Source organism: Rhinoraja longicauda, chromosome 2 (genome assembly GCF_053455715.1).
Source record: "Rhinoraja longicauda isolate Sanriku21f chromosome 2, sRhiLon1.1, whole genome shotgun sequence".
Classification (NCBI taxonomy): Eukaryota; Metazoa; Chordata; class Chondrichthyes; order Rajiformes; family Arhynchobatidae; genus Rhinoraja; species Rhinoraja longicauda.
Window position 1 is genome coordinate 93,452,628 of NC_135954.1, and position 17,083 is coordinate 93,469,710.

At 44.8% G+C, this 17,083-nt stretch overlaps 1 protein-coding gene across 2 annotated transcripts in view; it reads right to left on the reverse strand.

The window, feature by feature from the left end:
- xylb (xylulokinase homolog (H. influenzae)) overlaps positions 1-17,083 on the reverse strand; it is a 219,325-nt gene that overhangs the window by 66,747 nt on the left and 135,495 nt on the right. Inside the window, exon 19 of one of the 2 annotated variants that reach the window (XM_078424331.1) lies at positions 2,159-5,308. The exons of the other annotated variant lie outside the window; for it this stretch is intronic. Within the exon in view, the coding sequence (XP_078280457.1) occupies positions 5,246-5,308 (63 nt within the window). The 3' untranslated portion in view covers positions 2,159-5,245. Of the gene's footprint in view, positions 1-2,158; positions 5,309-17,083 lie in introns of those variants that run through there. 2 annotated transcript variants of the gene reach the window in all.

Sequence of the window (17,083 nt, forward strand, 5' to 3'; positions counted from 1 at the left end):
TTTACGGTGAGAAGGGAAAGATATAATAGGAACCTGAGGGGCAACTTTTTCACACAGAGGGTGGTGAGTATATGGAACGAGCTGCCAGAGAAGGTACTTGAGGTGAGTACTATACAAAAAATGTAAAGACATTTGGACAGGTATATGGAGAGGAAAGGTTATGGACCAAACGCGTGCAGGTGGGACTAATGTAGATGAGGCATGTGGGCCAGCATGGGCAAGTTGGGCCCAAGGGCCTGTTTCCATGGCTATGACCCTATGATTATCATCCCTGTCTCAAAGAAAAGTAAAGTTGCGTGCCTTAATGACCCCTGTCGAGTGATTGGCATCAAGAAGTGCTTTGAGAGGCTGGTCCAAGGACACATCAGGTCCAGTCTCCCAGACAGCCTTGATCCACTGCAATTCACCTACCACCACACAGGTCTGTAGCAGATGCCATCTCCCTGGCACTAAAGGGATAACAAGGACACCTACGTCAGTCTCCCATTTGTTGACTATAGATCCATCTTCAACACCATAATTCCAAATAAACTCATCTTCAAATTCCTGGACTAAGGACTCAGCACCTCCTTTGCAACTGGATCCTTGACTTCCTGACCCATTGACCGCAGTCAGTGAGGATAGGCGGGAAAAGATCCTCCACAAAGATTCTCAACACTAATGGCCCACAAGGATGTGTTCTCAGCCTCTTACTATGCTCCCTATACATTCACAACTGTGCAGTCAAATTCTGGAAGGAGATAGGGAACCTAGTAAGATGGTGTCAAGATAAGAACCTCTCCCTCAATGTCATTAAAAAGGAGCTGATCATTGACTTCAGGGAGCGCGGTGGATGGAGTACATGCCCCAGCCTGTGTCAAAGGTGCTGAAGTGTAGATGGTTGAGAGATTCAAGCTTCTAGTGTAAATTTCACTAACAATTTGGCCTGGTCCATACACATTGACTCCATGGCCAATAAAGCATACTGATGCCTCTACTTCCTCAGAAGGCTAAGAAAATTTGGCAAGTCTCCAATGATTCTTAACAATTTCTAGAGATGCGTAATGGAAAGCACTCTATCAGGAAATGGCTCTGCTTGCTATGGAAGCTGCTCTGTCCAAGACCACAAAATATAGCAGAGTTACGAATGTAGGCCAGTCCATCATGCTAATCAACCTCTCAACCTCCCACCCTCCCCTCGACTCCATCGATACTTCACGTTGCCTCAGCAAAGCAGCAAACATAATCAGTTTAAGAGTAAGGGGTAGGCCATTTAGAACGGAGATGAGGAGAAACTTTTTCAGTCAGAGAGTTGTGAATCTGTGGAATTCTCTGCCTCAGAAGGCAGTGGAGGCCAATTCTCTGAAAGCATTCAAGAGAGAGCTAGATAGAGCTCTTAAGGATAGCGGAGTCAGGGGGTATGGGGAGAAGGCAGGAACGGGGTACTGATTGAGAATGATCAGCCATGATCACATTGAATGGTGGTGCTGGCTCGAAGGGCCAAATGGCCTACTCCTGCACCTATTGTCTATTGTCTAATCGAGGACCACTCATCCAGGTCATCCTCTCTACTCCGCTCTCTGTCAGGCGAAAGATACAAAAGCTTGAATGCACTATACCACCAGATTCAAGTGGGGAAGAAGCTTCTTCCCCGCTGTTACCAGATTCTTGAACGGACCTCCCAAATTCCCGATCTTCCAATTTACCTAATCGTGGCCCTTACACTAAATTTTTATCTGCACTTTTCACTGTTTCTCGGCACAGCTGACAATAAAAATCAATTTATTACAGCAGCCACATCATTTCAAAAGTGTTTCATGAGCTGCACGGTGCTTTTGGAAGTGTCGAACAAGGGATATAAAGATAAGATATAAAACATAATTTTTATGAACAGGAAATTAATTGGCCAGCTAGGTTCACCCTATTTTGAATGCATGAATATTTATGCATGACTGATATCCTTCTACTCACCCTCTCACAAGAGCTTCTATGCTGTGCAAGGAGCATGTACAATGATTGATTTCACCACTGTGAAGATCGTGTCTGTAGTTCTAACAGAACTCAAGTGGACAGATACCTTCCTTGATCTCAAGGGCCCTGACAAATACGCAGGAAGAAACATTGACGAAAAAAGTCACAATATCAGTGTGTTAATGATTGAGACGATTTTATTATAATTACAAACCATGACTTCATCAAACTAATGTGCTCGATGATTCAATGTAATGACAACATATCAGTGCGTTAAATTGTGTGGCAATTCATTGTAAAATGCATTCAGCAGATTAATATAGGTGACCATTCGCTGTAGTGATATTGATTGCAGTGGCATATTAATAATACACACGGCAGTTCATTGTGGAGGTGCATTTAGAATACGCACCGCAAAACTTCACAGCAGATCTGCAACAGATTGGTATTGACTTTGAGGGCATTTGGTTTTTGGTTTGGAGATACAGCACAGAAACAGGCCCTTCGGCCCACTGAGTGCACGCTGACCATCGATCATCCTTTCACTACTTTTAATGTTGTCTAACCTTCGCATCCACTCCCTGCATACTTGGGCATAATCTACAGAAGCCAATCAACCCACCGACCCGCACGTCATTGGGATGTGGGACGAAACTGGAGCACCTGGAGGAAACCCGTGCGGTCACAGGGAGAACTTGCAAACTCCACAGTGTCCGCGGTCAGGATCAAGCACATGTCTCTAGTGCCGTGAGGCAGCAGCTCTATCAGCTACGCTACCGTGCCCATCAAAACATACAGGCAGCACAGTGTTGACAACCTTCTGTGAAGAGTTATTTTTCTGAACTAGGAAGCACTGCTTCCAAATCTCACCATTGATGTCAATGAATGTGGCAATTAGTGACTTGCAACCAGGACTAGAAAAGACTGGCATGGGTGTAGAAATCCAACTGGTTCATTGATTAAACGTTATCACAGATACTCGCTTTCTCCCTTCCATCCCTCCTTCAACCCAGTTACAACTTAAAACAAACTGGTTTTCTTTCTTTCCCAGTTGTAATGAAGGTGTTTGACCTGAAATCTTTCACTCAGATTTAACTGTTTCCAAGACCTCAATTCTTGAAATGCTCATGCTCATTTTGTTTCTGGCACTCCTCCAGTGTTCAAACCTAAATATCCACTGAGGCTCCAAAATGTCTCCAGAGTTTCCTCCCATCTGTAGCCCCAGTAGTTGAAGGGTGGAAGCCACACGCTTCCTTGCTACTGATTCAAACTGCGGCCAGCATTCCCATGTGTACATGCTGGGGCGGGGAAGGGAAAGGATTGATTTTAACGTGGAAACGATATGAATGAAAGAGGACAAGAACAATTACACAGAATTACATAGAAAAACACAACAGTAAAACAGGCCATATGGCCAAATACACTCAATGAGTCATTCCTGGCAATGAGCTATGTGTTAATTAGTTACACCATTCTTAGCTGTATGTAACAGCTGGATATTTATGCTGTTTATTATAACATTATAATTCCATTGCATTTACATTTGGCACAGGGCACTCCAGGAATTTTATCAAGATAATTTAGGGAAAATACAAAGTTGCACGAAATTTCTGAGGATTTCTTTGTAACGCTAAATATTTTCAAAAACAACTCTAATTTCAATCAAACGGCTGGAAATAAATTGCCAGATTGGTTATAGGGAGTATAATTGTGTGGTTAACACTTGGTATCTTAGTAACCATTGAATTAGATCAGGAGATTTTGAAGAGGCAGGTGTGATGGGCAGGAGTCGGGCAATGGGGACTGTCACAACTGGGAAAACAACATGGGTAGACATTACAAGTATTATTTTGATGAAGATGCAAACACAGAGGGATACAGGGTGTAGATTGACCAAACTTAGTAGGTGGCAGTGCACAGTTTCTGCAGTTTAGAAAATATATCTTGAACTTTGTATGTGAGGACAGTAAAAATGATCTCATTCTGATAACAGTAAAGACTGGACCCATTTGGTTCATCGGCTAATTTCAGACACCAGGGAAACAATTTCATTACCTTCATTCCATTTACTCCACTTTGAGATAGGAAACAAACTTCTGGTAGAACTCAGCGGGTCAGTCAACATCTGTGGAGGGAAATGCGCATATGATGTTGCGGGCCGTCTGGCCATTCCCGAATCGCCATCTGGCCATTCCCTCTACAGATGCTACAAGACTACTGAGTTCTTCCAGCACTTTGGTTTAAGGTTCAAGAATCCAGGGTCTGCAGTTTCTTGTGTCTGCATTTTACAACCCCTCGCTGATTCAGTTTACAGTAACCCTACACTAAGGGGTGATTTACTGTGGCTCGACAACCTACCATCTCGTCTGTGAGATGCAGAAGGAAACTGGAGCATTTAAAGAAAACCCAGACAGCCGCAGAAAACGTGCAAAACTCCTCACAGACAGCACCCAAGGTCAGGATCAAACCTGGTCGCTAGTGTCGCGAGGGAGCTGCACTAACTGCTGCACAACCCTGCCACCCCTTTAAGGTAAGGGAGTTGGGTCAATCTAATAGATATTAATAAATATCACTCCTCAGGGCTCAGAGTGCTGTGCAAGATTCTGGCCACTGCACTACAGTCAAATCACATATTTAAAATAATGGGCCACACATTTAATATAATTGTCCCCTTCTCTACGGAAGATAAATTTCTTCGTGCAGAATTGAAATACAAGTATCTGGAAAAGCAAAGAACTGTAGACCCTGATTAATACACAAAAGGACACAAGATGCTGGAGTAACTCAGCAGGACTAGCAGCATCTCTGGAGAACATAGATAGCTGATGTTTCAGGCTGAGACCCTTCTTTGGACTAATTGTAGGGGTTATCTCCGGTCTTTGTTCCAACCATTTGCCTGGCAAAAAATACCCTTTGTCTGTGTTGACCTAATACCTGCCATTCTTTGCCCTGCCTCTTCCATTTTCCAGCGTTTTTCTCACCACCCCCCCATATCCTACAATCAGTCTGAAGAAGACTCCCGACCCGAAACAACACCTCTCCATGTTCTCCAGAAATGCTGCCAGATCTACTGAGATACTCCAGCACTTTTTGTCCTGTACAGTGTCTGTACAATCACATTGGAATGTATAAAAATGTCACTGATTATACACGGTGAACTAAATTTCAGGTTGACAGGAGATAACTGGTATTAAATTGTACAGCTCTTTAAAATGGTTATGCAGGCATGACGAACTGAACGGATTCCTCCCCTGCAGGAAGATCCTTAGGTGCATTCAGATCAGTTCTTCATCACTCAGGAGCTGCACCACACCACCTTTTCTAGCTCCTGATATCGAGCAAGGATTGGACAATATATCTGGAACAGACGACATTGAATCAGTGAAAGCAAAATCTGTACATGATCTCCGGATCCTTTTCACATCATTTGCTACGCATTAAGATAGGTGTTATGTTTTACACAAAATCATGATCGGAACGCAATAGAGACAATAGGACCAGAAGGCACAGCCTCAGAATAAAAGGACGTACCTTTAGAATGGATATGAGGAGGAATTTCTTTAGCCAGAGGGTGGTGAAACTGTGGAATGCATTGCCACAGACGGAGGTGGAGATCAAGTCATCGGGTATTTTTAAAGCAGAGACGACGCGTTCTTGCTTAGCAAGGGTGTCAAAGGTTACAGGGAGAAGGCGAGAAAATGGAGTTGAGAGGGAAAGATAGATCAGCATGATAGAATGGTGAAGTGCACTTGATGGGCCGAATGGCCTAATTCTGCTCCTTTGTCTTATGTACTCTCATAAACAGGAATCTGTAGGCGCAACTACATTGTCTGAAGAACGGTTCTGATCTGAAATGTTGCCTATCCATTTTCTCCAGAGATGCTGCCTGACCCAGTGAGCTACTCAAGCACTTTGTGTTTTTTTCTGCCTTAATCTGTTTCATTTGCCCATCACGTTTAATCTCATTACCCTGCTCTTAGTCCTTAAACTGTTCAATCAAGTTGCTGACATGAGAGGCATGGAGATGTAATGAACTGCAGATGCTGGAATCTAGAGCAAAACGCAAAATGTCATCTGACCATTGGCCATCTGACCCTCCATTGATGTTGCCTGAGCTGCTGAGTTTCTCCAGCACTTTCTGTTTTGCTCACGCTTCCAGCATCTGCAGGCTCATGTGTCTCCATTTACTGCTGCAATGAAAAATTACCTATTTTCAACAGGTTCTCTCTCTGCCAGGGGCTCAGTGAGACTCCTCTGTGATTTCCACTGTTCTCCTGCTGTTCAACTATGTTCTGACCTAGACTCACGTCTTTCCTCAGCACATGCCTTCACCATTACCTGGTCCCATGTGGCATCCAGCTCTGTTGCCAGACCTCCACATTCTGGCCCAACCAGAATCTAAGGTGCCTGGTTTAGACCACTGCTAAACCACTGCTTCTCACAACAGTTCTCCTTCCGTGAGTCTGAAGAAGGATGCGGACACGAAGTGTCATCTGTCCATTCCTTCCTCGAATGCTGCATGACCCGCGGAGTTCCTCCAGCACTTTGTGACATGGGTGGCATGTTTTACTTTAGAGTCTAGAGATACAGCGCGGTAAAAGGCCCTTCGGCCCACCAAGTCCGTGCCGACCAGCGATCACCCCGTTCACACTAGTACTATCCTGCACACTAGGGGTAATTTACAATTATTTACCGAAGCCAATTGAGCTACCAACCTGCACGTCTTTGGAGTGTGGGAGGTTATCAGAGTACCCGGAAGAAACCCAGGCGGTCATAGGGAGAATGTAAAAACTCCACACTAATAACACTCATAGTCAGGATCGAACCCGGGTCTCTGGTGCTGTAGGGCAGTAACTCTACCACTGCACCATTGTGCAGCCCTTGTTTTGAAGCGTTTGTGGCAGCTATTCATTGATTCATTGCAGTAACGTATTCAAAGATGTCAGAATGCATCTGCTCAGTGAACAGTCAGGAGGAGCTCCTTTTATTTTGGCAATTTTGCAATAAAGGCTTAGGAAGTTTGGCATGACCCTAACAACTCTCACCAACTTCAACTGATGTGCCACAGAAAGCATTTTATCGGGCTGCATCACAGCCTGGTTTGGAATCATCTCCATCCACGCGTGCAAGAAATTACAGTGAATTGTGGACGTAGCCCAGACCAACCGCCCTTCCACTGACTGCATTTCCACTTCACACTGCCTCGGCAAGGCCACCAGCATAATCACGGACGAGTCTCACACTCACTTCCTCTTCTTCCCTCTCCCATCAGGTAAGAGGTACAGAAGTGTGAAAATGCACACCTCCAGATTCAGGGACTGGTTCTTCCCAACTGTCATCAGGCAACTGAACCATCCTGTCACTAACTAGAGTGCAGTCCTGAGCTACCATCCACCTCATTGGAGACCCTCGGACTATCTTTAATCGGACTTTACTGGACTTTATCTTGCAATATATGTTATTCCCTTTATCCTGTATCTGTCCGCTGTGGACAGGTCGATTGTAATCATGTATAGTCTTTCCGCTGACTGAATAGTACCCAACAGAAAGCCTTTCACTGTACCCCGGTGCACGTAACAATAATCTAAACTAAACTAAAAGCATCCGTGCTACCATAGCTTTTGTTCTGCTCCGGAGGTCCAATTAACCAATATTTAGCAGGAAGAAAGCACTTTCCAGCTGCACCCATTGGCACAGTAATCCATCGTTAGAAAAGCAATTATTTTTTTAACAAAACCATCATAACTCTGTATAAATCACATAGCTGGGCCTTTTCAAACATATGTATATATCCGTCCAAGAAGTAAATTAACTGATGAAGCGTCGCATCAAGAAGCAGCCCGTAATTGCACAAAATAAAGTTTCATCCATCAGCAAAAGTCACAAGCCAAATTAACTGAAGAATGTAGTGACAATTATCAGCGTCCGACTGGCAGTGGCAGGTGTCCTCGATGTACACCCTGTAGGAAGAGGAATGATGAGACTGTGAGGATGTCACAGTGTGATGAGTGATTCATTCCCCGGCTAGTAAATCTGTAAGGTTTAAGATTAATCTCTACAAAATATATGATACATGGATTCATTTTTTCATCATGTCCAATAACTGGAATAGGTATTAATGAAAGATTTAACAAAACCTATGGGAAAAATGAAATTACTCTGAGCCAACTGCCTGGAAGGTAGTGCTGGCATTACACTAAGCGGCAGCATTAGCCTGCAGTCATGAGAGTGGAGCGCTGTGCTCTGACTTCTCGTTATCACGGTGGCAGGAAGAGGAGTTTATTGGTGCTATCTGTCGATTTCATGGATTAGTTTGACTGGGATTATTAATGTCAATTGAATTGATCTTTAAACTTTATTTGTTCTGAGGATCTGTGCAACGCCTTGTCATATGTCTTGAGCAACAGAGAATACTCTGGTTCGACCCTGACTACGGGTATGAAGTTACGGTGTCTGTGTGGAGTTTGTATGTTCTCCCTGTGACCGTGTGGGTTTTCTCCTGTTGCTCCGGTTTCCTCCCACATTCCAAAGATGTACTGGTTTGTAGGTTAATAGTATTCGGTAAAATTGTAAATTGTCCCTAGTGTGTGGGATAGTGCTAGTGCAGGGATGGTCATAAGGAATAGGAGTAGAATTAGGCCATTCAGCCCATTAAGTTTACTCCAGCATTCAATCATGGCTCTCCCTCCTAACCCCATTCTCCTGCCTTCTCCCCATAACCTCTGACACCCGTACTAATCAATAATCTATCTATGTCTGCCTTAAAAATATCCACTAACTTGGCCTCCACAGCCTTTGGTGGTAAAGAATTCCACAGATTCACCACCCTCTGACTAAAGGTCGCTGGTCTGTGTGAACTTGGTTGGCCATAGGACTTGTTTCCACGCTGTATCTTAAAGTCTAAAGTTCAGACCTGAAACGGTGGACATTAAGGATCAGCCTCTTTGTGTGAGGTATGGATCATATGCAGGCACGACTGTGCAGTGCAGCCATGCTCCTTTCTGTGAAGTGCTGATCAGGTGAAGTGTTGAGGGCAGGTACGATAACAACAGTAATTACACATAGAGGACATTTGGAACACAAGGAACCGCAGATGTGGGAATCTTGAGAAAAGGCAGAGTGCTGGAGTAGCTCGACGGGGTCGGGCGGTGTCTGTGGAGGGAATGGATGGGCAACGTTTCGGGTCTGAACTTTAGACTTTAGAGATACAACATGGAACCAAGCCCACCGAGTCCGAACCGGCCAGCGATCCTTACACCAGGACCATCCTACACACTAGGGACAATTTACAATTTTACCAAGACCAATTAACCTACAAATCTGTATGTCTTCGGAGTGTGGGAGGGAACCGGAGCACCTGGAAAAAAACCCACACAGGTCACGGGGAGAACGTACAAACTTCGTACAGACAGCACCCATAGTCAGGATTGAACCCAGGTCTCTGATGCTGGCAGGCAGCAACTCTACCGCTGTGCCACTGGGCCGCCCAAAAGAAGAAAGATCTTGACCTGGGGTGTCGCCTGCCTCTTCCCTTCGAGGGTGTGCCTGGGTTACTCCAGCACTTTGTGTTTTGTTTAAAAGACATTTGGACAGGTACATGGATAGGAAAGGAGAGGGATATGGGCCAGGGTCGGGCAAGTGGGACTAGCTTGGATGGGGCATCTTGGTCGATGCCCTTGGAAGGGCCTGTTTCCAAGCTGTATGACTCTATGAACTGAATATGTCATGGAAAGGAAGCTGCCATTCTTATCCATTCTGCTCTGTGCTGAACTCCAGGCACATCCATCTGGTTGACTCTTAACTATCTCCTCAATTTGGAATGGGCAATAAATGCCAGCTTTGCCAGCCATGTCCGTAATCTATGACTGCAGCACTGAATGCAACAAATATCCAACACAAGAGAGCATAGCAACAAGGTGAAAGTTTAATGAAGGTGTGCGGGGCAAGATTTTTATCCAGGGAGTAATGAGGACTTGGAATGTGCTGCTTGGAGTGGTGGTGGGGCAGATACGATCGTGACATTTAAGATGGTTTTAGATAGGCACGTGGAAGTGCAAGGAATAGAGGGACATGGGTCATGCACAGGCAGATGAGATTAGTTTAACTTGGCATCCTGTTCAGCACAGACAGAAGGGTCCGTTTCTGTGCTACACTATTCTATTTTCTATGTTCTATGAAACAAAGTCTACCCTGGACTAAGCTATCCATCCACTTAGTTGTCACCCCATTACCACCGTAACTATCCAATTCTCCTATCCAACCCATATTGTGGTTGTGGTGAGCAGCAGGAGGCCGTTTTCTTTGACACCACCTCCCAAATCCTGAAAGACAAGCTGAAAGATGCACGAGAACACTATCAGGTCACACAGTCCTACAGCATGGAAACAAGCCATTCAGCCCACCATGTCCACACTGAGCAGTGGGCACCCATGCGTATTAATCCTATTTTCCAGCACTTGGCCAGGAGTCCTGCTATGCCTCAGCGATTCACACACTTGTGCAATCACTGCTTGAGTGCTGCCAGTGACTCTGCTTCCATCACTCTCTCAGGTGTGCGTACCAGGCAATCGCCACTCTCTGGGTGAAAAAGATCCCCCTCAGATTCCTTCAAAATCACTTACCACTTATCCTAGTGGGTCAGGCAGCTTCTCTGGAGAGAAGGAATGGGTGACGTTTCAGGTCGAGACCCTTCTTCAGACTGCAGCAGGGTCTCGACCCAAAATGTCACCCATTCCTTCTCTCCAGAGATGCTGCCTGACCTGCTGAGTTACTCCAGCATTTTGTGTCTACCTTCGATTTAAACCAGCATCTGCAGTTCTCTTTCCTACCACTTATCCTAAATCTCCCCCCGGAAGTCCCCCCAAAAATGTGCCTCCTAGGCCGGGTGAGGCGGCCGATTTTGACCTCATTGGGACTTTCCCGCCGATCGGCGGGTCGAATTTGGCCCCTGTGGCCAGGGCTCTGGAACTCTGGCCTGGCCAGAGCCAGCAGGTCCATTCCCATAGCTGACTTCCACGGTCGACTTTGCGGGCCGGTATATCAGCCACGACCTCTGTTGGTCCGGCAAAATAGATCATCCAGTAAGGCTCCGGAACCAAGGGTGCCAGAAAATTGTACTTGATCTGTACTTAGGTACACATGACAATAAAGTACTACTGTAACCATTGAAACATTAATCATTCCTCTACGCCCACAATCAAATAATTCACATACAGTACAAACAGCAAAGGTCCCAGCAATAAACTCTGTGGAACATCACGAGTCACAAGCATCCAATCACAAACAGAACCGATTACCTTCACTCTCTGTCTCCAATTGGTAAGCCAAGTTCTCATGGAACTTACACGTCACCCTGACAAAACCTCTCTTTCATTGTCACTGTGCTAAAAACCTAAGATCTTCCTACCCGAGATTGTGACAGCATCGTCACCAAATGGACTGTACACATCTTACATGGTAGGCATTGACTGGAAAGTAATCAAACAAAGTTTTTCACTTTATCTCGGTACACATGACAATAATGGTTCAGTGGTTCAAATGGTACTTTGTTGTCTGTCATATGTACCGAGGGAAAGTGAAATTCATTTTTGTATTCAGTTCAGTATAAGTATCACTATACATAAGCCCCTCGATGCAACTTAGATAAGTATCTGAGATACAGTACAAGTATATTAGTAGTATATACTATATATATAGTATACAGTCGTTAGATTTGGTGCCATTTTCAAGTCCCAGTTGATGTAAGTGCAGGTTTAGTTTAGTTTAGTTTAGGGATACAGCACGAAACAGGCCCTTCAGCCCACCATGTCCACACCGACCAGCGATCCCCGCATACTAACACTATCCTACACACACAAGGGACAATTTACACTTGTACCGAGCCAATTAACCTACAAACCTGTACAGCTTTGGAGTGTGAGAGGAAACCGAAGTTGCGGGGAGAACGTACAAACTCCAATGCTGTAGGCTGCGTCCAGTGCTGCACAGCCTTTTGGATCGGCGTATTCCACCATCCCATTAATACCTAACATTCTGATGCTTCCCATCTTGGTGCTGCACGGGAACTGGCTGCCAGAGGCTCCGCGGCTCCATCCTCAGTGCCCATGGCAGACAGGCGCTGAGCGGAGCCCCATAATAAAACCAAAACCAATACTAAGAGGCAGCAAAATTACAGAATCTGTTTGAAAGCAGAATTTTAACCAGGAAGATATCATCCTAGTATGAGAAAGAAACAAAAACGTCGTATCATAACGTGAAGTTTCCTCACAATATTGAAATTGCCTCTCGCTACTTAGTACATGGGACTCACTGAAAGTTGGTTGGTCGCTGATCAAGAATAATTATGTATTAATTATATTTTTAAATAATCAGCTTTGATATGAAGTCTGCAAATGTCATTCTAAAGGTTCTTGTCACTTCGAATTAGTGAGCTTTGTCTTCTTGTAGCTTCGGCCGTCTTTCTGCTCACACACTGTCACGGGATTAAGCTGTGTACTCCATTTTATACAACTCATGCCCTCAAACAACCTCATCTACTGCAGTTAATTGCCTTAAAGCTGCCATTTAATTCTTCACCAGATGATTTCACCGCATAATGGGCAAGAAACAGGGAATGTGAGCCACAGCTGCTCTCAAACAGGTGCCACAGGATCAGCCGCATCTCTGTCATCCACCACAGCATCTGTGTCTGCAATTTAGTTTAGTTTAGTTTAGAGATACTGCACGAAAAGGCCCTTCAGCCCACCGAGCCCACGCTGACCATCGATCACCCGTTCACACTTGCTCTATGTTTAGTTTAGAGATACAGCATGGAAACAGGCCCTTCGGCCCACTGAGTCCACGCCAACCATCGGTCGCCCGTTCACACTGGTTCTGTGTTATCCCACTTCTCATCCACTCCCCACACACTAGAGGCAATTTAACAGAGGGCCAATTAACCTGCAAACGGTCGGCCCGCGGTCGGTGTCAGGCCGAGGTGAACGTGCCGAATCGCCGAGACAAAGGGGGACCCAGTGGGTGTGAGGGGACGGGGCGAAGAAGGGATGAGTACGTTTTTCAACTTTGTTGGCATCTTTGTGACGACCCTTTTGTGTATTTTGTATGCAAAAACATAAGGATCTCTCTGAACCCAGCTAGGTGCAAGTGACAATAAAGTATCAGCATCAACATCATCATCATCAGCACGTCTTTAGGATGTGGGAGGAAACTGCAGCACACCCACCCGGTCATGGGGAGAATGTTCACACCCCACCCACACAGAGCTCGCGGTCAGGATCGAGCCCAGCTCTCTAGTGCAGTGAGGCAGCAATTCTACCAACTGTGACACTGTGCCAGACTGTGGCACTTTAAGCGAAGGGATGCAAGAACTATCATTTATTCCTCTGAAGGGTAAAAACCATGATAAAGAACACTTAGTGTTTCCCTGCAGCCCAGAAATTAAATGAACTAATCAATGAGGGAAGAAAATAATTAAATACACTGTATAATACTTCATAACTTCCAAATTACAGGGCTTTTTTTTAATAGTCAACCTCATCTGCATATACAATTACCTCTGGTTCACATAGAATGGTACAGCACAGGAACAGCCCTTCGGCCCACAATTTTCTGTGCCAAACATGATGCCAAGACCGACGTTTATCTGCCTGCACGTGATGCATACCTATCCATTCCCTGCATACCCATCTGCCTATCCAAAAGTCTCTTAAATGCCACTATCATATTTGCCTCAACCACAACTCCCGGGGGCAAGTTTCAGGCACTCCTTACCCTCTTGTGTAAAAAAAAACCTGCCCCGCACATCCTCTGTAAACATTGCCCCTCTCGAGGCAGCACAGTGGTGCAGCGGTAGAGTTGCTGCCTTACAGCACCAGAGACCAGGGTTCGATCCTGACTACGGGTGCTGTCTTTACGGAGTTTGTAAATTCTTTTTGTGACTGCGTGGGTTTTCTCCAGGTGCTTCGGTTTCCTCCCACACTCCAAAGACGCGCAGGTTTGTAGGTTAATTGGCTTCAGTAAAAATTGTAAATTGTCCCTCGTGTGTAGGACAGTGCTAGTGTACGGGGATCGCTGGTGGGTGCCGACTCCGTGGGCAGAAGGGCCTGTTTCAACGCTGTATCTCTGAACTAAACTAAACTAAACTCTCGCATTAAGGCTATGCCCTCAAGTATTTGATATTTTTAATCCTGAAAAAGAAGGTTCTGACTATCTACCATATCTAGCTAGGCCTCTCACAATTTTATATATTTCCAACAAGCCTCCCCTCAACCCCTGATGTTCCAGAAAAAACAATCCAATCTGTCCAATTTCTCTCTGTAGCTAATGCAGGCATCGTCTGGTAAACCTCCTCTGTGCCCTATCCAAAGCCTCCACATCCATCCTGCAATGGGGGTGACCAGAACGGCACTCAATACTTGAAATGTGGCCTCATAAAGTCTTATAAAGCTGCATTGTGACTTTCAGACTTATACTCAATGCCTCAGCCAATGAAGGCAGGCATAACAGATGAGACAAATGGAAAAAAGAGTTGCTACTTGCTACTTGCTACTTGCTATATATCTAGAGGTGATAGTGATGCATTTGCAGGCAGAACATTATCACTGTTCACATGCTGAGACTTTAAACTGGTAACTAACTGGGTGTTCCAGGCTATCTGTGACACTGATACACAGCTACAGAGCATGGACAGCTCATGTCTCTCCTGTTTTATCAGGAGCACAGTATATACACTCATACAGATAAGGCAGAAAGTAAAGTAAAAACCTTAATATAAAACACCAGTTACTGCCTGAAAAGTTGAGAAAAAGTCTATTTCGTGGCTGATCAAATTTGTCTAAAATTGACAGAATAATTTTGTTCCCTTTACACAGAGAAAAATATTTTTGCCATATTCCATTAAAGATTTATGGAAACAGGTATCCTAGTTTTCAAACTATTTTCGAACTATCTAATCGAATTTTACTGGACTTTATCGTGCACTAATTGTTATAACCTTTGAACTGTATCTGTACACTGAGGACGGCTTGATTGTGATCATCTTTTCATTGACTGGATAGCATGCACCAAAAAGCTTTTCACTGAACCTCAATACTCGTGACAATAATAATAAACTAAACTAAACCAACGACATTTTGTCCAAGAAGGTTCAGTCACTAAAAAAGACAAAGTGCTGGAATAACTCAGCGGGTCACGCAGCATCTCTGGAGAACATGGATAGGAGGCATTTCAGCTCAGGACCCTTCTTAAGTCCAAAGGAGGGTCCCTTTGTGCTCCCGTGGCGGCATGGTGGTGCAGCGGTAGAGTTGCTGCCTTACAGCGAATGCAGCGCCGGAGACTCAGGTTCGATCCTGACTACGGGCGCCGTCTGTACGGAGTTTGTACGTTCTCCCCGTGACCTGCGTGGGTTTGCTCCGAGATCTTCAGTTTCCTCCCACACTCCAAAGATGTACAGGTATGTAGGTTAATTGGCTGGGCAAATGTAAAAAATGTCACTAGTGTGTGTAGGATAGTGTTAATGTGCGGGGATCGCTGGGCGGCGCGGACCCGGTGGGCCGAAGGGCCTGTTTCCGCACTGTATCTCTAAATCTAAATCTAAAAAATCTAAAAATCTACCCTAATTGTCGCCTATCCATGTTCTCCAGAGATGCTGCTTGACCTGTTGTGTTACTCCAGCATTTTGGGTCTTTTTTTTGTAAACCAGCATCTTTCTTACGTAGTTTCTTACGTACAAGAATCTACAATGAATCATTTCTACGAGGAACTGCAGATCCTGGCTTACAAACAGACATAAAATGTTCAAGTAACTCAGCAGGTCAGGCACCATCTCTGGAGTCTGGAGAAGGGTCCAGACCCGAAACGTGACCTATCCATGTCCTCCAGAGATGTTGCCCGAGCGGCTGAGTTTCTCCAGTAGCTTGTTTCTTTTTCTGCAGTTCTTTGTGTTCACGTTCAATCACTAACTGGCTAATTATCAACAGGGAAAATTCAGAATTTAAAAAAAAACTTATCTGGATGCATCACAGCATGCTTTGGGAATAGCTCCATCCAAGACCGCAAGAAATTGCAGAGAATTATTGACGCAGCCTATCACACAAACCAACCTCCCTTCCATCGACTCCATTTACATCTCAAGCTGCCTCGGCAAGGCCACCAGAATAATTAAGGGCCCGTCGCATCCCGGCCACTCCCACTTCTTCCCTCTCCCATCGGGCAAAAGGTATAGAAGTGTGAAAACGCACACCTCCAGAACCATCCTACCAACAACTAGAAAGCAGTCTTGAACTACTATCTATCTCCTAGGACTAACCTTCTAACCCCCCTCTCTAACTCCAGGTCCCTCAGGTCGGCCAACTTGGGGCTACTCACTATCCCGCGGTCTAGGCTTAAGCTCAGGGGTGACCGCGCTTTTGCGGTTGCAGCTCCTAGACTGTGGAACAGCATCCCTCTCCCCATCAGAACTGCCCCCTCCATCGACTCCTTTAAGTCCAGGCTCAAAACCTATTTCTATTCCCTAGCGTTTGAGGCTCATTGAGGAGGCGCTGTGAACTGTTTGCGTGCTACTGTATGTTTCATTTTTTTTCCATTGGAACCTAATCAGATGTACAGCACTTTGGTCAACGTGGGTTGTTTTTAAATGTGCTATACAAATAAAATTGACTTGACTTGACTTGATTTGACTATCTTTGATCGGACTTTACTGGCTTTATCTTGTACTAAACATTATTCCCGTTATTCCCGTTATCCTGTATCTGTACACTGTGGACGGATCGATTGGAATCATGTATTGTTTCTCCACTGACTGGTTCGCGCGCAACAAAAGATTTTCACATGTACCTCAGTACACGTGACAATAAACTAAACTCAAAAGTCAACTCATCTCTAATGGTAAAACACCTTAAATCAGAAATGAATTGGAATTATTCATGTTTAACACCTCAACAAGTGCAAATGAAGCACATTAGCAATGCTAATGCAATGTAATTAACTTGCCAAAAAAAAAGCCTTGCTACCTTGAGTGCATTTACAGCATGGCAATAAGTCACTGTAAAAATGACCAATGACTGGGATATCTTTCCCAGGGGCTTAATTTCTTCAGGTAAAATACATTGATTAGTGCGCAGATGTAAAATCTGTT